This window comes from Furipterus horrens, unplaced genomic scaffold, assembly GCF_987537825.1.
Source record: "Furipterus horrens unplaced genomic scaffold, mFurHor1.1.pri manual_scaffold_7, whole genome shotgun sequence".
NCBI lineage: Eukaryota > Metazoa > Chordata > Mammalia > Chiroptera > Furipteridae > Furipterus > Furipterus horrens.
The window spans coordinates 35,668,815-35,695,794 of record NW_028327177.1 but is presented as its reverse complement, the minus strand read 5'-3'; the positions used below and the strand labels follow the sequence as shown (position 1 = coordinate 35,695,794).

General features: G+C 35.7%; 1 protein-coding gene across 2 annotated transcripts; it reads left to right on the top strand.

The window, feature by feature from the left end:
- Nucleotides 1-18,161: 18,161 nt before the first annotated feature.
- On the top strand, nt 18,162-18,689 carry LOC150004269 (transcription factor BTF3-like). 2 transcript variants are annotated; one of them, XM_090282817.1, is made up of 2 exons: nt 18,162-18,562; nt 18,620-18,681. In XM_090282817.1, exons 1-2 carry the CDS (start codon nt 18,178-18,180, stop codon nt 18,664-18,666), a joined length of 432 nt encoding a protein of 143 aa, XP_090138943.1. In that variant the 5' UTR covers nt 18,162-18,177; the 3' UTR covers nt 18,667-18,681. The 2 variants fall into 2 exon arrangements, with proteins under 2 accessions (XP_090138943.1, XP_090138942.1); XM_090282816.1 differs by having other exon boundaries at nt 18,162-18,689.
- Nucleotides 18,690-26,980: the final 8,291 nt, after the last annotated feature.

Here is a 26,980-nt window from a genome sequence, read left to right as displayed (position 1 = left end):
CTTGCCAGCACTTGTTGTTTGTTGATTTGTTGATGAAGGCCATTCTGACTGGTGTAAAGTGGTATCTCATTGTGGTTTTTATTTGCATCTCTCTGATGGCTAGTGATGTTGAGCAAAAATTCATATGCCTATGGACCCTCTGTATATCCTGTTTGGAGAAGTGTTTGTTCAGGTCCTTTGCCCATTTTTTAATTGGATTGTCTGTTTTCTTGCTGTTGAGACATATAAGTTCTTTATATATTTTGGAGATCAACCCTTGTTTGAGGTATCATTGGCAAATATGTTTTCCCATATAGTTGGTTCCCTTTTTATCTTGCTGATGTTTTCTTTTGCTGAGCAGAAACTCTTTAATTTGATGGAGTTCCATTTGTTTATTCTTTCCTTTATTTCCCTTGCTTTCGGAGATATATTGGTGAAAATATTGCTATGTGGGATATCTGAAATTTCTGCCTATGTTTTCCTTGAGGACTTTTATGGTGTCACAGCTTACATTTAAGCCTTTTATCCATCTTGAGTTTATTCTGGTGTATGGTGTAAGTTGGTGGTCTAGTTTCATTTTTTGCATGTCCCTGTCCAGTTCTCCTAGCACTATTTGTTGAAGAAGCTCTTTTCATTCCTTTTGATGTTCCTTCCTCCTTTGTCAGATATTAGTGGCCCATATAGAACTGGATTTATTTCTGGGCTCTCTATTCTGTTACATTGATCTATATGTCTGTTCTTATGCCAGTACCAAACTGTTTTGATTACAGTGGCTTTGTAGTATAGCTTGATACCAGGTGTTGTGATTCCTCCTACTGTGTTCTTCTTCCTCAAGATTGCTGTGGCTATTTGGGGTCTTTTTTGGTTCCATGTGAATTTTTAAAATATTTGTTTTATGTCTGTGAAGTATGTCATTGGTATTTTAATAGGGATTGTGTTGAATATAAAATTTTGCATTTCTTTCATTAAGTTTATTCTTAGTTATAATGTTTTATTCTTTTTGGTACTATTGCTAATGAAACTGTTTTCTTGATTTCATTTAAGATTGTTCATTGTCAGTCTATAGGAATATAACTGAATTTTGCATACTGCTCTGTATTCTGCAACCTCATTAAACTCACTAAGTAAGTTTTAATAGCTTTTTAGTGGCATGTTAGGATTTTCCATGCATGTCATCTGCAAATATAGTTTTACTCTTCGCTTCCAATCCAGATGTTTTTATTTCTTTTTCGTGCTTAATTTCTTTGGCTAGAATTTTCAGTACAATATTGAATGGAAGTGGTGAGAACAGATATTCTTGTCTTGTTTTTTTATCTTAGGGGGAAATCTTTTAGTCTTTTACCATTAATTATGATCTTAGCTGTGGCTTTTCATAGATGCCCTATATCATGTTGAAGAAGTTTCCTTTTATACCTAGTTTGTTTAATGTTTTATCATGAAGGATGATGACATATTATAATTCTTTTGAGATGATTATGTGATTTTTGTGTTTTGTTCTATTGATATTATGCATTACTTATAGTACTCCCCCCTTACCAGTGGTTTTGTTTCCCATGGTTTTAATTACTTGCTGTGAATTGCAGTCCAAAAATATTAAAAGGAAAATTTCAGAAATAAACAATAAGTTTTAAATTGCACACCATTCTGAGTAGTGTAATGAACTCTAATGCCATCCCCCTCTGTCTGGCCAGGGATGTGAATCATTTCTTTGTCCAGCATATACTACCTACATGCTGGTCACTTAGAAGCTGTTTTGGTTATAAAATCAACTGTTGTGTTATCACAGTGCTGTGTTCAAGTAACTCTTATGTTACATAAAAATGTCCCCAAAGCTTACATAATCTCTATCAATCTATTTTGAAGTTCATCAATTCTTTCTTCTGCTAGCTCAAATCTACTAATGCTCCCCTCTAGCAATTAAAAAAGAATTTGGTTATTTACTTTCAATTACAGAATTTCCATTTGTTTTTAAAATAATTTCCTTCTTTCCTTTTTTTCTGTTTGTACAACATTATCAATGTAACCCCCTTTACTTCTTTAAACATAGTTTTTTTTTAGTTCTGTGAAATATTTATAATGGCTACTTTGAAATAATTTGTTGATAAATCAGACATCTGCGTGCTCCCACAGGAAATTTATGTTGCCTGATTTTATTTTTCCCAAAGTATGGGCCATGGTTCCCTGTTTCTTTGCATGCTTTATATTTTTATTGATAACTGGACATTTTAGATAATATATTTTAGCAACCCTAAACACTAGTCCCCTCATTCTGGAGCTTATTTTTGTTTATTTGTTTAATGATTGGCTGAATTTTTAGTGAAGTGTCTATTCTCCCAGTCCCTTATCCCCACACCCTCAGTGTTATGCCTCTGTTCTTGCTCCTCAGGGAGGCACAACTTTAGGTGTGCTCACTGTCACTTTGGGGTGACAGCAGCACTGGAGGGCTCCCTTCCACTCTTTCTGACCTCCTTCAGCTGTTAAAATTTCATTAGTTGCTGGCTAGTTTTTTTACAAAAATGCCCTAGGGCATAAATTCTTCTACACATGAATCCAAACATTCTGAGATAATTGTTTGATATTTCTTCTGACCACAGAAAGGCTCTTTCCAGTTGTCTTATTCACAGTTCTCTCCTGCAAACTAGCTAGCCTACAGAGTTTGCATTTTCCTTTTTTAGATACAAATATCTCCTCCCAATTGCCTATGACCTCAAACTTCACTGTTCTTGAGAGTGCTCTTAGGTTAAAATTTTCCAAGCTCTTTTGCAAATGAAATTAGGTTTTCTCTTGGAAGAGGTTAGGAGGTATCTGTTTTGTGACATCTCCCCTAGGCAAACATCTCTGAGCCAGGGCTCTGGGGCTGGCACTGGGGACAATGACAAGCTTCTTTCTGGGTGACACCCCACAATGGGAGCCTCAGCACCACAGTAGAAATTGGGGCAGAGAAAGGAACGCTTACCTCTTGACTGCACTTGCCTGGGACTTATCCCCAGAAGCAGGCAGCAGGCGTTAGATGAGAAACACTGAAGTCTTGCTGACTCCATGGAAGAAAGCCCTCCCTCTAGGAACTGGAGAATAGGGAGCCCTGTGTTCCTGGCTTCAGCAGTCTCGAGTGGAGTGTCTGCCTTACTCTTCTGGGCATGGGATAAGAGAAGTGGTCTTGATTCAAATACCATGGACTTTTCATGTTATTGAAAATTTCTTAGGTTTTCTTGAATAAATGTGTCCTCATTTGCTGTTTACCCTTAAGACCATTTCCAAAGGTTTTAATTGCTTGCTTTTAAACAATTCTCCACTTCATTAGGGAATGGGTCCGTGGAGCTCTTCCTGCTGTCATGCCACTATTCATGATATCTTTTGTCTTGAAAACTGTCCACTAAGCTGACATTATGAAGATTCATATAATTCAACCCAATAATGGGTCTCTTGATTCATTATGGGAATTCAGGGCCCTTCAGGTACACATTTAAACAGAATTCTTCATTATATGGGGCTGCCCAGATAATTTTAAATGGTTTAATTTTAAATCAAAGGTGCTCTTCAGTTCTTTGTAAACACTTTTCTATGCTACAATGCTAATGTTTTTCATCTTTCACAAATAACAGCTGTATTTAGACATTGTCCTTTTTCAGTCATTCTTGATGACATAATTTCTTGTGTTTAAGATTAGAGTCGATCAACAGCTAGCATTTTAAGTTGTCACTTATTCCTTTGTTTATATTATCCCCAATAGCTAAGCCAGCAGGCTTGGGCAGTGCAGTTTTAGAGTAATAGCAGAGCTCTGCATGTGTGGCCTTACACTACTGGCACTGCACATGGGGCTGCCTGGCTGGTCTGGAGGCAAATCTCTGATGTGCTGGTCTGTGTTACTTGCAGTTGTTTGGGATGAATTATGCAGAGATCTGTCTAGCAGTCTGTGATAGGCAGAGATCCTTCAGTTTCCACTCCTAAACGGCGATGTATAAACAAAAAGGGCAGAAGCCTCTTTCAGCTATATTGTACAAGAAAGCATAAAATTTCTATTTCCCACAGAATATACTCAAATATCTCAAATCATACATAACATTCTCTCCATAAAGGAAGAGATACTTCGCCTACATAGGAGTGAAACTGAGTCAGTCAACTAAGGACTTATAAATGGAAAGATTAAAAAGAGATAATTATAACAAATTTGGCAATATTGATGAGATAGAATTCTTAGGTTTTATTTTATATACCATACTAATCACTCAGATCTGATATTTTTACACCTTTCACTGTGGTTCAGATAATCAAATGTCAAGGAAGTTTCTCACTTTTTAAAATTTATTTATGTTGTTGACACTATTGCAGATGTCTTCATTCCCCTCCTCCTGAGCCTTTTTCCTCTCCTTCCAGTCCCAGCTCCCCTTTCCCTCTGACCAACACCACACTGTTGTCTGTGTCCATGGGTTATACATATATGTTCTTTGACTAATTCCTTCACCTTCTCTCATCCAGTCTCCTCCCCTCTGATAGCTGTCAGTCTGTTTCATGTATCCATGCCTCTGTTTCTAAATTTCCCACTTTTGGCTATAATATGCAAATACATGCATTCAGTTAATACCTCATTCCCCCTTCTTTCTATAGTTCGTATATTTGGGTTATATAGGGACTTCCAAAAGTCTTAAGAGTAAAAATTGTTTCCATTTTAAGTTTAAGAAATGTCTTGCTGACTGTTTTCTTTTTGGTAATGAGAATGTAATATTTTATGATGGAATTTTTCATATAACCCAATTCATGCAATATGCACCTGAATGTGCATTGGCCCAGGTACACTAGGCATTATTAATAGGACTTACTTCTTCAGGAAATAACAGCTATTTTAAAAGTGGAGTGGCGGACAAGGAAGAGAAGAAAAAGGAAAAAAAGAAAAAGGAATAATTCTTCTAAAGACATAATTCAGTCATGGAATATGTGAAGATGAACCCCTATCCCCACTTTTTATTGTGAGAAATGTTTGAAAATCACCTCTCTGACATATTATGTATCATTTTTGAACTTGTCATTTTAATTCAAAGTAAATAGAAAACAATTCCTTTTTATTGAAGGAATTGCCATGACATCTTGCAAAAGCATTTTCAGTCAATTAAAGGTAATAAGCCATTCCTTTCTCTGTTTTGTCTACTGTCATTGTAAAGAAGAGCAACAGCATTCCATGGAGTTGTTTTAATTACCCTATCAGTATGTATCATGACATCTGGTGGCACTGGTGAGCTCACCTGATGGGCCACAAAGAACCCTGACTTGTGAACCCATAATTGGATTTCCAATAAACATTTGTCAAAATAATATATTAGTTCAAACCAATGCCTTCTTTATTTATTCATATAAAAGAGCACTTAACTTTCAACAAAGAATTGCCTATCATCAAAAACACTCTATAAATGAATCAAATTTATGAAGACACAGTTCTAAAGGATGACCGCTCAATGGCTCCAGCTTGTTTTAACTCTTTGGAGGACTTAGTGTTCAAACTTGCTTTTTTTCTACCATATTCTTTTATATTTTACATTCAAGTAATACATATTTTAATATTAACTTGCTAAGGTACTTGTTACAAAATCACTCTAGTGACTTTTAAAAATATTTAACTATGAAGCTAGCATAAAGAGCCTCTGTCATTCTAGAGCTATTTCAAATTCAGTTATAACATATTTTTATCCATTTTTATTTAGTTTACTTCTAAGTAAGAACAAAATATACACTGATCTCAAACTAGTTTGTAAAATAGTAAGGCTTCTCATAAGAAAATTACCTTTGATCTTCATTTTAAGTATTTAGCTGTTTTATCTGTTTTCTCATTAACAGATTATTCTTTGTTTCTGTTTGAGGTTTACATCAACAAGTAAGATATTAATTTATACAGCATGTATGCCTTGGAGCCTTCACTTTGTAGAGTACATCATTACAAAGCACATTATAAAGTATTGTTTTAATATTTAATAGTCATTATCCTCTTTTTTTGTGGTATAATATACATAAAATAACATTTATCATTTTAACCAGTTTTAAATATAACATTTAGTGGCATTAAGTATATTCACAATGTTGCACAACCATCATTACTATCCATTTCTAGAACTTTCTTATCATCTCAAATAGAAACTGTACCCATTAAACATTAACTCTCCATTCCTCCCTCCCCCTAGCCCCTGGTAACCTCTATTCTACTTTCTTTATAAATTTGACTACTCTAGGTACCTCATATAGTTGAATCATATATTTGTTCTTTTGTGTCTGGCTTATTTCACTAATAGTATTTTCAAGGTTCAGCAATACTGTAGCATGTATCAAAATTTCATTTCTTTATATGGATGAATAATTTCCCATTATATGTATATGCCACATTTTGGTTATCCATTCATCTGTCAATGGACACTTGGGTTGTTTCTATCTTTTGGCTATTGTGAGTAATACTGCTATGTAGAAGTATCTGTTTGAGTCCCTGCTTTTATTCCTTTTGGGGTGGACTTGCTGGATCATATGGTAATTCTCTGTTTAACTTTTTGAGGAACATCACTATCCCCTTTAAATATTTATTAAAAATGTCATTCCATCTGCTAAGTACTGGAATCATTGTAAGTCATAATTTTTTTTTTGAAAATGTTAATATATAACCAGGTTAAGTTCAGCTGTTCATTATCAACAAATATTTTAAAAGCAATGCCTGTATTCCTAGTACAGCAATAGCCATTGAGGTCACAGAGATAAATAAGATAAGGTCCCTGATCTTAAAGGACCCTTAATAGTCTTCAAGTTTTAGGAGATTCAGTCACTTGTAATAGTCTGAAGTGTGCTGTAAAATTTGGTGAGCTTTATTTTTTTTGAGAATCAGAAATAAGTTTTTACTAAAAATACTTTTGTTATCCTTTTAACAAAAAATGTAGAAATACTGATGATATTATGAACCATAAGTGGTAGGTTTTGGTAAAGAAAGGTTGAACCTGAATAATTTTATGGTCATATCCTGAATAATTTTATGATTGTGTGGTGGTAAAACAGCACCAGGTATTAGATCAGTGGAGTCTGACCAGACCTTGGTTCAACAACCTCAGTACCTGAGTTTTGACTAAGAAAGAATTCAGAGCTAAGACTCAAACTATAAGAGAAAGTTTATTTAAAAAGTCATAGAGGTAGAAGGAGTAAGCTGTAGAAGAAATGAGTTCAGTAAACAAGTTACAGAGGCAAAAGAAGGGTCCTTGGAGGGACTTCCAGCCAAGATAGAGGCATAGGTAGACACACTGTGTCTCTTCCACAACTAAGAAGGAATACAACTATCTCGAAACTAGAGACAACCAGAAGTTCCAGAAAAATATAGCTGCATGGAAGTCCAACAAACAAAGATATAAAGAAGAAATATTCATACAGGGAAGAGGGGCAGAGCCAGGGTGGAGAGGAAGTAGAGTGGTGCAAGTGGTGGTGGTGGTGATAGCAGTGACAGCAGCAGTGGCAGGCTGGTGGAAAGCACAGTAACATATCTTAAAAAGTAGGGAGGGACACCTGGGGTATGCTTCCAGCACCAGACCAGACTGCACAGCTCATAGTTCCAGAGCCAGGGAAAATAAAGCCTCATTGCTTCTGACTGTGAAAACCACTGGGGGTTGCTGCTGATGAAGAAACTGCAGGTATGTCAGCAGAGTTCACTTGTTTGGAGAGCCCCTACAGTCCTAGAATGTCCACAAACCCACCCATTCTTGGAACCACAGCCAGGGCAACAGCTAGTGAGGTGCCAGCCCCATATGGGAAGTGGGAGAAGTGCCTGGAAAAGGGGTGAGTGCTGAACAAGTGGCATGTTCCCTCTTGGACCCCTCCCCCCATACACAGCACTACAATGTGGTGAAATGGGTTGCTCCACACTGATGAATAACTAAGGCTCCACCCCTTACACACAACAGGTGTGACAGCTCTACCTAAGACACACAGGCAAACACAGGAGGCTGTCAAGTTGAGGAAACAGAGAAGTATGGCCCCAATGAGAGAACATATTAAGGTCCAGTGGGGGAACTAAGTGATGAGGAGATAACCAACCTGACAGATGAGGAGATAGCCAATCTAACAAAAGTAGAGTTCAAAACACTGATGATAAATATGCTTACAGACTTGACAGATATGCTCAAGTATGGCAAATGCATAAAGGGAAAAGTGAATGCTAAGCTAAGTGAAATGAAGGAAAATCCACACAAAACCAATGGTGAAGGAAAGGAAATGAGTTCATATAAATGATTTGGAACATAATGAAGAAATAAGCAGTCAACCAGTACAGAATGAGGAAACAAGAATTTAAAAAAATGAGGAGAGGTTTAGAAACCTCTGGGACAATTTCAAACGTGCCAACATCCAAATCACAGTGGTGCCAGAAGGAGAATAGGAAGAGCAAGATATTGAAAGATTATGTGAAAAAATAATGAAGGAAAACTTCCCAAATTTGGCAAAGGAAATAGACATACAAGTCCAGGAAGCACAGAGAGTCCTTAACAAGCTAGACCCAAAGAGGACCACACCAAAACACATCATAATTAAAATTTCAAAGGTGAAAGATAAAGAGAGAATCTTAAAAGTGGCAAGAGAAAAGCAGAGCGTTACCTAAAAGGGGTACCTATAAGACTGTCAGCTGATTTCTCAAAAGAAAATTTGCAGGCAAGAAGCGACTAGCAAGAAGTATTCAAGGGGATGAAAAGCGAGGACCTACAACCAAGGTTACTCTGTCCAGCAAAGCTATCAATTAGAATGGAAGTGCAGATGAATTGCTTCCCAGACAAGGTAAAGCTAAAAGAGTTCAGTATTACCAAGCCATTATTATATGAAAAGTTAAAGGGACTTATTTAAGAAAAAGAAGATCAAAACTATGAACACTAAAATGATAACAAACTCACAACTATCAACAACTGAATCTAAAAATAAACACAAAATCCAACTAAGCAAACCAGAATAGGAACAGAATAATAGGTATGGGGATTATTTGGAGGGTTATCAGCTGAAAGGGGGAAGGGGAGAAAGGGGAAAATGGTGCAGGGGTTAAGAAGCATAATTGGTTGGTACAAAATAGACAGGGGAAGTTGAGAATAATATAGGAAAGGGTGAAGCCAAGGAACTTATATGCACAACCCACAGACATGAACTAAGGGGGGTTGGGTTGCTGGGAGGAGGGAGATACTGAACAGAGGGGAGCAAAGGGGAAAAATTGGGAGTACTGTAAAAACATAATCAATAAAATATACTTAAAAATGTTTGGTGAATATGAAAGGATGCTCAACATCACTAGCCATCAGAGAGGTGCAAATTAAAACCACAATGAGCTACCACCTCACACAGGTCAGAATGGCCATCATTAACAAATCGACAAACAACAAGTACTGGCGAGGATACAGAGAAAAGGGAACCTAGGGCACTGTTGGTGGGAATGCAGACTGGTGCAGTCACTATAAAAACAGTGTGGAATTTCTTAAAAAAACTAAAAATGGCACTGCCTTTTGATCCAGTGATTCCATTGCTAGGATTATACCTGAAGAATCCTGAAACACCAATTCAAAAGAACCTATGCACCCCTGTGTTCAACAGCAGTGCTATTTACAATAGTCTAGTGCTAGAAACAGCATAAGTGCCCATCTGTGGATGAGTCGATCAAAAAACTGTGGTACATTTACACAATAGAACACAATGCAGCAGAAAGAAAGAAGGAACTCCTACCATTTGCGACAACATGGATGGAAGTAGAGTATTATGCTTAGTGAAATAAACCAGGCAGTGAAAGACAAATACCATATGATATCACCTAATACAGGAAACTAATGAACAACACCAACAAATGAGCAAAACAGAACCAGAGGCATGTAAACAAGGAACAGATGGGGAAGGAGAAAAAGGGGTGAGGTAGAAGGGTGAAGAGTCTAGTTAGAGAACTAGTATAAATGACCCATGGACATGGACAATGGGATGGGGAGTGACTGGGAAAAGGGGTGGGCAGGGTGGGGAGGGAGCAATGAGGGAAAAAGTGGGACAACTATAAAAGAAGAACAGTAAATAAATTTTTAAAAAATCAAGGAGTTCAAAACTTTTGAACAGTGAAAGAAAGTCTTGATAGGTGTATTGCAGCAAATGGAGAGTACTTTGAAGGTGACTGATGTTTAAGCATGTAAGAATAAATAAACAATATTTTATAAATAAATTCCAGCTTTGGGTGTCCCCCCTCATATTAATTCATTTATCATACAACTCTATGAAGATTAATGCTACTACCTACCTCTGTCTTACAGATGAGAAAACCAAGGCATGCAGAAGTTAAGTAACTTGCCCATACTTACACATCTAGAAAGAGATGAGGCAGATATTTGAACCGAGTAATTCAGACATCAGAGTCATGTACTCTTAACCATTATGCTACATATACTATAAATCACATAGTCTATTAGTCCATTGTTATATACAAAACACTCATGAATTAAAGTTAAGAATATTTGTGTTTTCTTAATAGTTGAAATGAGAAATAGGCTAAATCATATTATCTGGCTAGTAACCTAGAGTTTGTCTTCTGTTACCTGAATAGTTTATAAGCCAGCCACAGTTATCATGTGATCAACTAATATAAGTGAAAGTAGCTAAAGACTAAATGCTCTTTACAAATGTAAACTACAGATTATTATTATTATTTTATCCAGAATTTTCGAAGGACTTCACTATGTCACTGAACCTCATTACTATTCTGAGTTAAAGATTGTGTTCACAATAAAGATGTTTTTGCAGTTTTTGCCATGTGCTATATTTTTAATTTTTATTTACCCCTATACAATAAGAAAGTTTTGAGCATACCCATCTCTCAGTATTGATAGTATTAGTCAAATTATGTATATATGAATTGCATATCACAACATAAAAAGCTGATCTTTTTTTTTTGATTTTTACACAGTACTTAATCTGTGCCAGAAAGTGTCCTAAGCAATTCATATATATTAATTCATATTAATCCTGTAAATAAGTACTATCACTCCCCATTTTTATATGGTAAACTGAAGCAAAGAGAAATCATTTACTTCTCTAAGATCACACAGCTGGTAAGAAGCAAAGTTGGAATTAAAAACCAGGCAACCTAGCCCAAGAGTCAGGGCTCATAAACTCCATCACTGTAGTAAGTGCAATCCTTAAATTCCAAGGCCCTGGGATTAGGAACAATATATTGCTGAGAGAATCAAAAAATATCTAAATAAATGGAGAGCACTTCCTTTTTCATAGGTCCAAAGACTCAATATGGTTAAATATTTCAATTCTTGTCAAATTGATCTACAGATTCAACACAATATTCTCCACACTGAAAACAAAAAAACAAGCAAAAAAAACCCTCAACAATACTTTCTTGTATAAATTGACAATCTAATTCTAAATTTCATATGAAAATGAAAACAACCTAGAATAGCCAAACAATTTTGGGAAAAATTATTGTAAAGCTAAGCAATCAAAACATCAGGATATGAGCATAAAAATAAGACAAATGAATCAATGGAAAAGATTAGAGTCCCAGAAATAATCCTATATGTATGAAGACAACTGATTTTTGACAAAAGTGCAAAGACAATGGTGTGGAAAAAGGCAGCCTTTTCAACAAATTTTGATAAAATTATTACATATCCATGTAGAAAAAAGTTAATTTGGACTTACAGTTGCAATGTATCCAAAAATTAACTAAAAATGAACCACAGCCCTAAATGTAAAACCTAAAGTTATAAAAATTGCTAGAAGATACATAAGAAAAAACATCTCTTGACCTTGGGTCAGCAAGCTTTTTCTGGAAAGGGCCAGATGGTAAATATTTTAAGCTTTCAACCAAGAGAGAAAAATTGAGGATATTTTGTAGGTGCTTATATAAAAAGAAAAAAAATTTTTTTCACAAACTGTTAGAAGAAATTCAAAACAAATAATGATAACTGAGCTTAATTTTTAATACAGTTCCACAATATGAATATGAATATATGAATATGAAAAGATATGGGAAGATAATATTTCACTTAATCGGAGCTCAAAGTTAGTGTTTCTTAAAAACAAAATTGATTACAGAATGACATCAGCAAAACGGGCAAAGAAAGAGCGTTTAAATGTTTTTCCCTCATTAAAAGCAACCCAAATGTCAAAAAGAAACTGTCACAATTGAATTTCTCAGAACTCTGGAAATTAACAAAAGGTTTGTAGCAATCTAGGAAGCATTTAATCAAGAAAAACCACTAAATCTCAGTAAGAAATTGATCTTTGTTTTAACATGCACCAGTCCTATACCCCAATCCCAGCAGTACTCTTGAAAAATCACAGCTTACATTCCCAGCACTAGTGGAAGCAGAACAGACCTCATTCTCAAAGAATTATTATTTGACCTGTCTGGTAGTTCCCTGGAAGACCCCCACTCAAAATGCTTGCATTTATTGACCTCATCTGAACTTGTTCAATGCTAAATGCCTCTACCTGGGAAACATTTGTCAAATGTCTAAGATTGCAGATGCCTGAGGAAATGGATAATAGTTGGGGCAAACCAGAGACTAACCAAATAATTTAAAAGGAAAACATGAGGAATGAGATGTCCATATGGGCTTTGGGAAAAAAAAAAAGACTTACTCCTGGAAATGTAAAATTCTATTTGCATACCTATAGCTGCTAGTATGCTAAGAAAAAATCAGAAAAGTCCCTAACATTTCCCTTCTGACTGACTTTAAGGATTTGTGTAAGCAGGAAGTGAAAGATAAGACAGAGTTGTAAACTCTTGACTGAGTGTTGAAGGCAGGCCTCCAAAAGCGCCAATAGTCCCCTGGGAAACACTGGAGACACAATGATCCACACATTTAAGGAAATCTCTGTTTAATCATTAGCTGACCACTGAAGTAACCAATAGAAACTTTAGTAGACGTGCTCAAAAAAAGATACATCCTTCTCAATATTAGTTCAGCAAAGCTACCAAACAAAAACTACTGCTACAACATGCAGCAGTGACATTGAACCCTGAAGATAAGGTGGAATCTAATTTCCAGACTGCCACACTAAGTTACTTAAAAGGTCCAGTTTTCAATACCTGATATCAAACTATATTATAAGCCCACTGTAATCAAAACAGTCTGGTGCTGGCATAAGAACAGATACATATATCAATGAAACAGAATAGAGAGCCCAGAAATAAACCTATGTCTCTATGGTCAATTAACATTTGACAAAGGGGGCAGGAGCATACAATGGAGTAAGAATAGCCTTTTCAACAAATGGTGTTGGGAGAACTGGAATGGTACATGCAAAAAAAATGTGACTAGACCATCAACTTATACCATACACCAGAATAAACTCAAAATGGATAAAACACGTAAACATAAGCCATGACACCATAAAAGTTCTAGAGGAAAGCATGGACAGTAAAATTTCAGATATCCCACATAACAACATTTTTGCTGATATATCTACTAGGGTAAGGGAAATAAAGGAAAAAATAAACAAATTAAATACAGCAAATTAAAAAGCTTCTGTACAGCTAAAAAAACCATCATCAAAATGAAAAGGGAACCAACCATATGGGAGAAAATATTTGCCAATAATACATCAGACAAGGATTTGATCACCAAAATATATAAAGAACTCATACGACTCAACACCAGGCAGACAAACAATCCAAATAAAAAATGGGCAAAGGACCTGAATAGACATTTTTCCAAGGAGGACATACAGAGTGCCCATAGACATGAAAAGATGTTCAATGTCACTGGCTATCAGAGAGATGCAAATTAAAACCACAATGAGATACCACCTCACGCCAGTCAGAATGGCCATCATCAACAAATCAACAAACAACAAGTGCTGACGATGATGCGGAGAAAAGAGAACACTAGTCGACTGTTGGTGGGAATGAAGGGTGGTGAGGCCATTGTGGAAAACAGTATGGATTTCCTAAAACAATTAAAAATGGAACTTCCTTTTTTTGATCCAGCAATTCTGCTGCTGGGAATATACCCAAGACTCCCGAATCACCAATTCAAAAGAACCTACTCATCCCTATGTTCATAGCAGCACTATTTACAATAGCCAAGTGCTGGAAATAGCCTAAGTGCCCATAGGTAAATGAGTGGATCAAAAACTGTGGTACATTCACACAATGGAATACTACACAGCAGAAAGAAAGAAGGAACTCCTATTTTTCATGACAGCATAGATTGAACTGGAGAATACTATGCTAAGTGAAATAAGCCAGGCAGTGAAAGACAAATACCATATGATCTCCTCTATAAGAGGAACCTAATGAACAAAACAAACAAATGAGCAAAATAGGACCAGAGGCATGAAAATAAGGAACAAACTGACAGCTACCAGAGGGGAGTTGGGAGGGGAATGATGGCAGAAAGAAAAGGAAGGGATCAGTCAAAGAACATGTATGAATGACCCATGGACAAGGACAACAGTGTGGGAATTGACTGTGGGAGTGGGGGGTGGGATGGGTGGAGAAGGGCAAAGAGAGAAATAGTGGGACAACTGTAATAGAATAACAATAAATAATTATTTTAAAAAAAGCACCAAAATAAAAAAATAAAGGTTAAGATAAATAAATAAAACTTTTAATAAAATCAATTGTTCAAGCATACCATATGTGAAACTAGGAAAAGCAAAGCACATTAATAAAGTAAGTAAGAGAAAGGAAATAATAAAGATAAGAATTAAACACAATAAAACAGAAAGAAACAAAAGAGAACAAATAATGAAATATAAGTCAGTTCTTTGAAAAGTGTGATAAAATTGAAAATAACCTCTACTCTAAAAAAGAGAAAACAATTACTAATATTAGAATTTAAAGAAGGAAAATTACTAAGCTCCTATAGACACTTAAAAGTAAGATATTATCACAAAGACATTTAAGCAAAAAGAAGGTTTGATCACTGAGATAAAATGGATAAATTCCTTATAGACACAAATTAACAAAACTGATTCAGGAAGAAACAAAGTCTGAATAGCAGTTAGAGAAAGTGAATTAGAATTAAACCCTTCTCATAAATAAAATTTCAGGTCCAGGTGGCTTCACTGGTGAATTTCTTCAAATAAGAAAAAATAACATCATTTCTTTAAAAAAGATTTCAGAAAATAGAGAAAGGACCTCCTCTCAGCTGATTTTACAAAATAAGTCTTTCCCCAATAACCAGAGAGGCAAAAATATTGCAAGACAAAAATTAAGAACAGTTTTTCTCATGTACATAAAAGCAAAAATCTAAATAAATTAAAGAACATTCTAATTTTTAAATAATTGTGTTGTGGTTGTATTGCCAGTAATAACTCTTTTTGCCTCTACAGCCTAGCTGGTCATGGCACATGGAGTGAGGTCAATAGGTTGGCATGGACCAAATGTCTCCATGAACATTTTGGACAGGACCAAATGTTTTGAAAGGCTGTCCTTTGACAGCTTTGCTATTCTTGACTTCTATGTGTTTGGGTTCCTCAGGTCTTGGTTTTAGGTCCTGTTCTGTTGTCTAGATATTTTCTTCTTAGGTGATATCTTCTAGTCCCATGACTTTATGCTCTATGTTGGTGATTCTCAAATTTATATCTTTAACATAGACTCTTCTCTTACATATATAGCTGCCTCTTTGGTATCTTCTTTTGAATGTTTTACAGGCATTGCCAATATGATCCAAACAGAAATGTTAATTCCCATCCCCATTTTGCCATTTTTGTTAATACCTGTTATTCCTTTAGTCTTCTCCTCCTAAGTAAATGGTACCGTCATTCAAGCCAAAGACCTAGTAGTCATCTGTGATTCTTTCCTCTCCCTCAACTTTCATCCCCTTCCTTAAATCCATCTGTAAGTATTTCAAAGTTTATTTCTAAAACATATCTTAAATCTATTTACATTTCTCTATCTCCGTTGACATTATCTTAGTCAATCCACTATATAGATTTTTTTGCATAAACTGCAACAGTAGCATTTCTTCTTGTTTTATCTCCTTTCAATCCATTTCCATATACCAGTGAGAGTGCATGGTCTTTTAAAAATATAAGTAAGTTTATGTTAAATCTCAGCTTTAAACACTTGACTGATATCCCATTGTATTTATAAATAAAATCATAACATTGCGTCATGTACTACAAGGTCTTACATGCTCTATCCTATGATACTTACCTTTCTAATAGCCAAGTTCTTCTCTTTGATTATTATACTGCATCCACCACAGTCACCCTTTCTAAAGATAATTCTCCATCCAGGTACTGTTATTTCCGATTACAGTGTCCTGTTTATTTATTTTTCTTTTGTATCACCTTCCTTACTTTGTAATTATATTCTGTTTATTTGCTAATTTACCTGTTTACTATCTCTTACTTAGACTATAACCTTCATGAGTGTAGAGATTATGACTTTTATTTACTGTAATATAACCAACACTTAAACTATAAGTGTTTACTAGTATATAACTAGTGTCTGGCCCTATTTGTTGAATGAGTGAGTGAATTTCTCTAAAGGTCTTCAGAGATTATGGAGAAACCTATGAAATCTGGTTGCAAGTGGCCATACCAGTTGTTTGCATTAGACAGCATTTGTGCAGGGTTGTGCAGAATGTATCTGATGGTCTGGGACATTTGTTTTCACTAAATTGCTATAGGGAAATGTCACTGGGGATTGAGTGGTCTTAGAGACTGTGTCATTTTGACATACTCTGCTAAGTCATTACTAGAGAATTGGGTTACACACTAGCCTATTTACAGTGTGGTTGAAATTTGGCAAGGCCAAGTCCATGGCTGGCCATCTGTGTTGTAGGTCCTTCTTTTGCTCTGGTATGGTGAGACAAAAGCACTCCTGTCTTTCTAAAGCTGATGAAGAACAGACTTCTTCCCTGGAATAGGGCCGAATGGTAATGTGCCTCTAAGGACTGCACTGAGTAAACCTTTAGAGCAAGGTACAGTCAAAGCTGATTAAAATCACACTATTTCATAACAGTGGTTACAGGCAAAGACGTACACCAGGAAGCTGTGAAGAAAGAGAGCTGGCTGCCCCAAGACCAGCAGCCTGGATCTGTTCTCCCTCCCCCTTGAGCTGTTTGTTCAGTACTGCATGGAAACAGGTTTCCTGGTTTGTCTGTTATACCTTCAGCTTTCTCTGTCTGACTTATTGATAAGATACCTATAAACATCTCAGAGTTTTTCACCTTGAGATGAGAGTTGAGACAACACTCTTTCTCTATTGCTTCCTTGAAAGAAAATATTTAGTGATATCTCAGGAAAATTGAGAAAAAGAATCATATCTCTTAGAAGTCTTCAGTATGTTACTAACATATTAAGAGTTACCATTCTTCTTTTTTCTTTTTTCTTCTTTTTTCTTTTCCTCGAGGGACTGGACTATTCTTAAGGAAGCTGTCCACATGTGTTCTGGTATTAAGTCTTTCCTTAAGGTGATGAAAAGAGTGCTGTTCCTGGAATTTAAAGAAAGGTTCAAATTATGACTTTGCCATTTAACAATTTGAGGACTTTAGAAAAGTCACATTACATTTCTGAACCTCAATTTCCTTATATAAAATAAAAATAACAGATGCTCTACCTAGCTTATAGGGTTGTTTTAAGAATTAAATAAAATAATGGATGTGAAGGTGCTTTGTTTCCTGTGAATCTCCTTGCAAATGTAAAGTACTATTGTTCTTGCCAAAGTTTTTTTTTTTTTTCCCTTTCTTTAAAGAAAATGTTGACATTCTCCAACCATTAGTTAACCATTTCTCTGGGGCCACAGTTTATTTTTGCAGACAGAATAGGTGTCAGGCTGTGTGATGAGATTTGGAGGAAAGTGGAGAAGAAACCCTAGAGTCTTTTAAGTGACCTTCCAGCTTTCGAAGAGAGGCTGGCTCATATAAAACCCTCTTCCTTGTCAGTCTCTTCTTAACAAGGTCCCTGTGGAAGTTAAAGCTTCTGTTATAGAGCATATAGTTGGATGAATAGTCTTAGAATGTACTAAAGGGCGTTATAGATGCCTTAATTTGAAGACTTAATCCATTAATTATTTCATTGTAAAGGACATCAGTACCATCCTGGCATATATATTGACCCGATTAAAAATCAGTTTAATTCAGCTCTAGCTGCCATCTTGCGTCCCTGCGTGTGCATGCTTATTTTCAGCTGGTCTGCCAAAGACCCGCCCCCCCCCACCCTGAGCATCAACCCTAGTCCCCCGCACAGCCCCGTTTTCTCTCCAACAAGATGAAAGAAACTATCATGAACCAAGAGAAACTCGCCAAACTGCAGGCACAAGTGCGCATTGGTGGGAAAGGCCCTGCTCATAGGAAGAAGAAGGTGGTTCACAGAACAGCTACAGCAGATGATAAAAAACTTCAGTTCTCCTTAAAGAGGTTGGGGATAAAGAACATCTCTGTCACTGAAGAGGTAAATATGTTCACAAACCAAGGAACAGGGATCCACTTTAACAATCCTGAAGTTCAGGCATCTCTGGCAGCGAACACGTTCACCATGACAGGCCACGCTGAGACAAAGCAGCTGACAGAAATACTGCCCAGCATCTTAAATCAGCTTGGTGCAGACGGTCTGACCAGTTTAAGGAGACTAGCTGAAGCTCTGCCCAAACAATCTGTGGTTGGAAAAGCACCACTTGCTACAAGAGAGGATGATGATGATGAAGTTCCAGATCTTGTGGAGAATTTTGATGAGGCTTCCAAGAATGAAGCAAACTGAATTAAGTCAACTTCTGAAGAGGAGAAACTTGAAGAAGTTACTGGGAGCTGCTATTTTATAATATGACTGCTTTTTCAAATTTTGTTTATGGATCTGATAAAATCTAGATCTCTAATATTTTTAAGTCCTAGCCCCTTGGACACTGCAGTTCTTTTCAGTTTTTGCTTACACACAAATCATTCTTTGCAGCAAATTAAGCTGAATAAGCCTGGGAATAAAGTTTGAAACCAAGATTAATAAAGTTCTTTGCCTAGTATAAAAAAAATCAGTTTCATTCATTATATTGCATAACATTAAAAAAATTTTTTTTCCTATGCAACACTATTTTGATTAAAATCATGTTTCATGTTTCTTCAATAAATTTCATCAGGACAACTTTTAGTGGTTTAATTATCAGTTTTGTTCATTTATCATAATTGTCATAGAAGAATATTTTATAAAAATTATTTTAGATTGGGAAGAACAGGAATTTCGTGGTCATGAGTAATACAAGTAGAAGATCAAGGACTCTTTTCTTTATGCTTGAATCTGCTAATTTCCCCCCAAACTATTATATTACTTATATTTGCCTCAAAACATAGAAATATGATTTACCAATTATATTTTATAATAATAACAACTTAAGAAAAGAAAAAGAGAATAGGTTAAACTTCTGGCAGTAGGTTAGATAACTACTTTAACTTAATGATTGCCCAGGATGGTGAAATGAACACTTTCAGTACTCAGCAAAAGTTGGTTCTGAGTAGTAAGATGCTTTAGCAGCAAACGTGACTTGTTTCCTTTCATCTCTGCTCCCCACCCCAGACTTAAGACTTCACCTACTCTGAAAATGCAAACAGAGAAGACTCCCCTCACCCTCCTGACCCACATGATGGCTTGGGCGCGCGCAAACACACACACACACACACACACATACACACACACACACACTCTGAGAGGACAAAGTTCCTGAAAAACTTTTGGTAAGAAAATTCATAGTTAAAATATATGACAGTATCAGAAAAATGAAGTTAGAGAGATTGAAGTTTTTAGGATCCTACAAAGGTTCTTATAAATAATCTATAAAGTCAAATGATTAAAATAATGAACATAATACATGAAATAAAAAGTACAGTCAGTAACATTTCAACCCCTATACTCAATGGATTCTTTACAATTAATTTCCATCAATCATTGCTTGCTTCTTAGAAAAGTTTCAGGATCTCTGTCTCTACCGTTTTAATGAGATGCAAAAAAAAAAAAAAAGTTTGCCTTATGGGAGATAAAACTTATACTACGTTGTTATTTCTTTTGTGCCTGATGCTTTGTCTGAATGACCTTTGGACCTTATGGTCAAGAATTGTTGACTCCAGTCTTTAGGTTTTGCTCTGGTCCCAGAAATACAGCATATCTGGGCACCTAAAATTTATCAAGCTTTGGGTAGCCTTTGTTTTTACATATTTGACGTAACTAAATAGATATTTCCTAAATTACGTCCTCAACACAGGATTCCACATCCTTGGCTCTGATTACTGCAATTTGCATTTAAGCATCGTACTTGCTCTTACGTGTAACTTAACTTCTTCCTTTCTTACAGAAGTAGAAGTATAATTCTAAGGCCCAGCGTTTCTTTTCCTCAGCCTCCTTTATTTCTGGAGAGGGGCCAATGCAAAAATTTCTATTGCTGCTCTGCCATCCACTCTATCTTTTCTTTCCCAAATCATTAGTTCCTTCTTTTACTTATTTATAATAGGAATGACTTATAATTTATGTGTTCAGGAACTCAAATTCTTATGGTTGCTAAAAAAGCATACAGGAAACTAGAATTTCTGATAAGAGAAAAATGCTGTTGGAAAAAGATTATGGTATTTTTATTTAGTATTTAAAAATATTTTCATGTGTCAAGTGGGTTTATGAAATTATTCCCATGAGAGAAGTTTTGAAAAGAGATGGGGTGGGGATGAGGGTTAAGGTAGAAAGGGGAATAAGAACTCCTGAATCCTTTTTTTTTTTTTTTAATGTTTTTTATTGATTATATTGTTACAACAGTTCCAATTTTCTCCCCCTTGCTCCCCTCCACCCAGCACCCCCCTCCCCCAGCAATCCCCCCCAAGTCCATACCCCTGGTTCGTAAAAATTAACTATCCCCCCCTCTCAAATATTAGGACCCTTTGTAATCTTGTAAAGGACAATGGGCGAAGGTCTCAAGCTCCTCTAGCTGCTTCAAGCTGGACATGGTCGTCGTTGACAGGGGTTTATACAAAAGAGTTGGGGGTGATGCTGAAGGAAGGGCACTAGAAATGCTGAAGACAAATTTTTGTCCATTTCCCTATGTGCCTAAAGTAGAAATAAAGTCTTTATTCTTAAAGAATTTGAAATCTAGTTTCAGTAACAAGAATTTCTTGCTGTGGAATTGTGAATCACTGGAATATATTATCAAAATAGTAGTCTTATCAGAATTTTTAATGAAAAAAATCGATCACAATATTTTTAGGGCTGGATTGCCATAATACTGTACAGGCAATACTAGAAAAAATTAGCTGTATACACTATAATTCTGTAATAGTGATTAAGAAAATACAAAACAAACCTTTTTTAAAAACGTTATTTTTAGTGTTGACACTATTACAGATGTCCCAATTCCCCCCCTTCACCTTGCCCACCTCCACCCAGCCCCTGCCTTTTCTTCCCACTGGCCACCACCACACTGTTGTCTGTGTCTATGGGTTATGCATATATGTTCTTTGGCTAATCCCTTTACCTTGTTTCATCCAGTTCCCTGACCTCTCCCTCTGAACAGCAGTCAGTCTGCTTCATGTACCCATGCCCCCCAAACAGGCTCCCCCCCCTTTTCTCATTTTTAAAAATTTTATTGTTGTTCAAGTACAGTTGTCCCAATCTTTGTCCCATTGCTCTCCCCTGCCCGGCCCCCATCCCCTCTCACAGTCAGTCCCCACCCTGTAGTTCACGTCACTGGGTCCTTTGTATTTGTTTCTTGATTAGACCCTTCCCCGTCTTTCACCTGTTACCTTCCTCCCGGCACCCCTCTGGTCACTGTCAGTTTGTTCCTTATTTCTATGTCTCTGGTTCCATTTTGCTTGTTTGTTTGTTTTGTTCCTTAGGTTCCACTTATAAGGGAGTTCATATGGTATTTGTCTTTCACCTCCTGGCTTATTTCACTAAGCATAAGACTTCCCAGTTCCATCCATGCTGTCTCAAAGGGTAGGAGTTCTTTATTTCTGCTGTATGGTATTCCATTGTGTAAATGTGCCACAGTTTTTTGATCCACTCATGATGGGCATTTAGGCTGTTTCTAGAACTTGGCTATTGTAAACAACAAGCTATGAAGATAAGTGTGCATAGCTTCTTTTGAATTGGTGTTTCAGGATTCTTAGGGTATAATTCCAGTTTATTTAGGAAAAGAATAGCCCATTTTAAGCCATTGTGTCTTTTAGAAAAGGAATATTTGAACACTTGATTAACTTTATCCTCTATTGTTCGAATTTTAAATGTTAGCATGGTGTCTGGCACATAGTAGGCTCACAATGCTTGTCCATTGTTTTTAGTAGAACTATAAGCACAAGATTATTGTTTTCAATCTAGAATTTTTCTGTAGTATAAGTTAAGGCCTATGTTTGCTTTTCTTTCCATTAGTTTTCTTTTTTTTTTTTTCAGTGTGTGTAAAATTTTATTTCTATGCCTGATACATGATGATGAACTTTTTCTTTTCTTTTTCTTTATTGTTGTTCTCTTAGGTTTTATAGCTCTCTCTTTTTAAAAAAAGTCATGGATAACCCTTCTTATTTAGTTCTCTATTTCCTAGCCTAATGATCTTATTCTATTTTTTCCCTGTTACCATTGTATTAGTTTATTAGGGCTACTATAACAAAATAGCACAGACTGGGTGGCTTAAACAACATGAATTTATTTTTTCACAGTTTTGGAGGCTAGAAGTTCCTGGTCAAGGAGTGAGCATGTTTGGTTCCTTCTGAGGCCTGTCTCCTTGCCTTGCAGATGGCTGTCTTCTTGCTGTGTCCTCACATGGTCATCCTTTGGTCTCTGTGTTTGTTGTCTATGCTCTTATAAGAGTACAACTCATATAGCATTAGAGCCTACTCATATGACCTCTTTTTACCTTAACTACCCTTTCACAGACCATGTCTCCTAATACAGTCTGAGGTTCTAGGGGTTAGGACTTCAATACATGATTTTAGGGGGGGCAAAATTTAGCTCATGACAACTACCTTAAGGAAAATGCCTTTTACTGCATCAGGAGTTCAGATAGACCTCCCAAAAATACAGGAAGGGGCAAAAGTAAACCTACTTTTGTTTACAGCTCTTCATATGGAAAATAATACAATAATAAATAATAATACAAGAATAAACTGTTTTGTGTACTCACCACTGCAAATCTACTTTTGCCTTACTTTTGTAGGTCTATGTAAAAGACCAAATGAGGACTACATAGATTTGAAAATTTGTTAATGAGATCATATCCTCTTGCCAGCTATATACTGAGAATCTAAAAGACATTAAGTGCCAAGTTTACAAATTGGTAGTTATGAAATAATCACAGGGATGTGAAGTACAGCATAGTGAATATAGTTAGTAATATTGTAATAAGCTATTTATGGTGCCAGGTGGGTACTAGATTTATTTGGATGATCACGTCATAAATTATTTAAATATTTAACCATTGTGCTCTATACCTGAAGCTAATACAAAATGATATTAAATGTTAATTGTAATCGAATAAAAAGTTATATATTCTCTCTGAAATTCTATATAGGAACCATGGGAAGACACTAGAAAGGGCAAAAAATAGTGTCTGGTGGATATGAATGATTACATGAAGAAGCTATTTTATAGTCTTCTTGAATTGTGGCATATAGTCTCAGATTTTGGAGGGCTCAATTTAAATGGAAGCACTTCCTGAGAAATGTAACTTAGATAGAAGGATTTATTAGGGTAACAGGTACTAACTAGTATTAATAGAGATGCTAATAATAATATCACAGAGGTCCTGCAAGATTTTGATACTTTCTCGATCCTCAAAGCAAGGTTGTTAGAATGTTCAATATAGATTCAGTGGCAAGAGTATTTTATTTTGAGCGGAGCCAAGTTCCACATTCATTATGATTCTCTGGTTTCTTCTTTGTGTGGACTTGGCACATGGAGGTCTGATCTTTGAAGTTTTTCTAGAAGCTCTTTTCTCTGTTTATTTGATGAATGACAAATTGTAATCTGTAGCTCTCTTCACCCCCATCCTGCCCTACTCTCCTACTGATCACTTAGATCCTCATGCTTTCTTCTTCCCAATGAAGTTTTGAGTTAGATTTGGTTGATTTTCTCAATACTTACTTCAATGAATGACCTTCACAGATATCTTGAAAATGTGTTAGCCTGAATTCTCTTCTGAGTCTTATTGCCTGGGAGATTTATTTCCTCCTTTTATGCCTTCTCTCAAAGTTTTCCTGGATATAATAGAAAGTTTCAATTTCAGACAATTGTGTCACAGAATCCTAAGATACCTTGAAAAAAATTATCTTCATGTATTTTCTTAAAGATTGGCTTAAGTAGAGCTCCAAGTTCCTGTATTTCTTTCCTGGGACCACCCTGAAAGAGCTGCTTTTGATAAGAATCCAGTCACTTCTGCGTCTCCCAAACTGCACAGTCATGCCTGTGGATACCAGTGCTGTCATCTAGAATTTTAATAGATAAGTCATGGGGAAATCTACTAGACACCTGGAAACTTAAGGATCCTTTGAAAATTGATCATTCATTTGTAGGACCTATGGACACGCTTGATTAAGTATCCAACTTCCTTCCTCTTGCCTCCACCCCTGCAATGACCATGCTGGAAAATAGAATTCGTTGCAAAGAGATTAAAAATGAATCATACTTCTTTCAGAGAGATCCAGTTTGTTCCTTTGGACAAATTATATAATTAGGGTATGTAGTAGAATAAGTAATTCATCAGGAAAAATTAGAGTGAGACACCTCAGATTAGTAGTAAATGTATGTTGGTAAAAGTGAGGTGCCATTACTCAGTGCTTATTTAGGGTCTTTGCGTTCTAAGAGAAAACTGTATTAGCTGTGTGTTGGGCCAAGGAATTTGTGTAATAAATTCTTAAGTGTTGAACTTTTACTCTGACTTTCCAAGTTTTGAGTGGGTCTCAGTATATCTTCCAAAGTGTGGACTGCAGAAATGAGATGAAATTTGAACTAGTCAGTTTTGTATTATGTCAAAAGCTTTGTAAAAGGTCTGTTTGACTGTCTTCTATTATTAGTAAAATCAAATATTGACTTCTTTTGGTTTGTCTACCATTTTTTTCATTGTTGAATGTCCTTTATCCAATGACATAATTAGATAATGTAAATATTGCCTTTTAAAAATAGGAGCCATCAGTTAAGCCTAATTTAAGTGAGACAAAATAGCTTAAGTGGGTCTTATATTTAAATTATGAGAAATCTTGAGGCATAAGAACTTGCCTTCTACCTATATAAAATCTTTTATATTGATTTATATTACTTCCTTTAAGAATTGTAATAGTTCTGCGTAGTTGATTTTGCAGGCTTTCTATTGTCAATATACAGAAGATCTTTTTCTGTTACAGCTAGTTTGATAAACTCTTCAGGTAACATTGCTGTACTAGCCTCAAATATTGTGTATGTACAAGTGGAGCTTAGCTATTTAATATCTTGATATAAGTAAAAGATTAACTTCTTTTAAAATAAAAATGCTCATGTTAGAGCATTAAAATGAATAAATTTGTAGCAATACATTTTATCCTATTCAAAGTGTAGTTTAAAAAGAAAAAAAATTTTCTTGAACCTATTATTTGAAGGCCATTAAAAAAAAAGTAACAAGTAAAACACAATGCAGGCTACAGGCTCATAATACATAGTTTCTCTAATGACCCCCCAACTTTTAAAATTTGTTGGACATAAAAGCTAATCTGATTAGTAACTGTGATTGAATAAATCTACTGTAAAAATGGACTGTGTTCTGGTTTTTAACATGATACCATGAAAGTCATTTGAGAACTGATGCTTTGGAACATAAAAGTCTCTTTGATGGAATATTTATTCCATGATTAAAAACTATATATATATATATATATATATATATATATATATACATATGTGTGTGTGTGTGTGTGTGTGTGATTTGTGTTGTTTATTTTCATAAACAGATATAACATTTAGTTCTGGGGAAACTGGTAGGCAGGAAAGAAAAAAGGTATGACACAAACAAATGTCAATCAAGTCTTGGATGTGAACATGGGTACCAAGAATTAAGCCCCACGATTAATCAGCACTTTTTAACTTCCACTCTGCCCTTCTGCCAGCTTCTAGGCATATGTAGGAAAGAAGAGAACTAATGTGTGAGAGACTATTGTGTGTAGGCATTTTACACATGGTACCTCATTTACTTAGAAGAGTAAGGTGGAATTTTGGAAAGATTGTAATGTTGAAAAAAATCTCTTGGCTATACTGTGAGACCTTGGAAATATTTCTCAGGCCTCCTAGTTAGGCTGTAGCATATTTTTACATGTCACTTTAGCAGTCATAGATACTTCTTTTAAAGCTAAGAAGTTCGTTTTTTGGCATCCACATACATTGCAATTACACATTTTGCAAAATGCCAAAAATCTCTAGCAGTTTAAGCAAAGTCCAGAGAAATGTCAGCACTGCTTATTAATGTATTTATTGCAAAAAGGTAATTTTCAAATTGTTAACATGTATGAAAATATGCCAAGAAAGGAAAGGTTTTACACAAATAAAAATTGTTTAATAGTTAATCTTGAATTTAAGCTGAACCTTCTTTTTTTTTTTTATCACAGTAGGTATCTGTTAAAATGTCAAATTCTGTGAGTCCACTTTAATATATTTTTTTATAGATCAGTGAACATCTTATCTATAAATAATATTACTTTTTCTTTTATAATGCTTTTTGCACAAGAATTTTATTATTAACAATGTCATAAAAGATGAGTGTAGACACTTTATACTATGAGATGAGAGCAAAGGCTGAACAAAGTTAGAGTTTTGTTTTAATTTGGCTGCTTGGCATTTTTCTTAGTTCCAGTGGCAGTTTTTGAAAGAATTAACCAAGTTTGGTATCCTTTTTTAAAAATCTTCACCCAAGGGCATGTTTTTAAAAAATTGATTTTAGAGAGAGAGGAAGGGGGAGAAAGAGAGAGAGAAAGAGAAAGAGAGAAAGAGAGAGGTAGCCAGCCAGCCAGCCAGATATTGATGTGAAAGAGAAACATTGATCTACTGCCTCCTGTACCCACCCTGACTGGGGATTGGACCTGCAAGCTAGGTATGT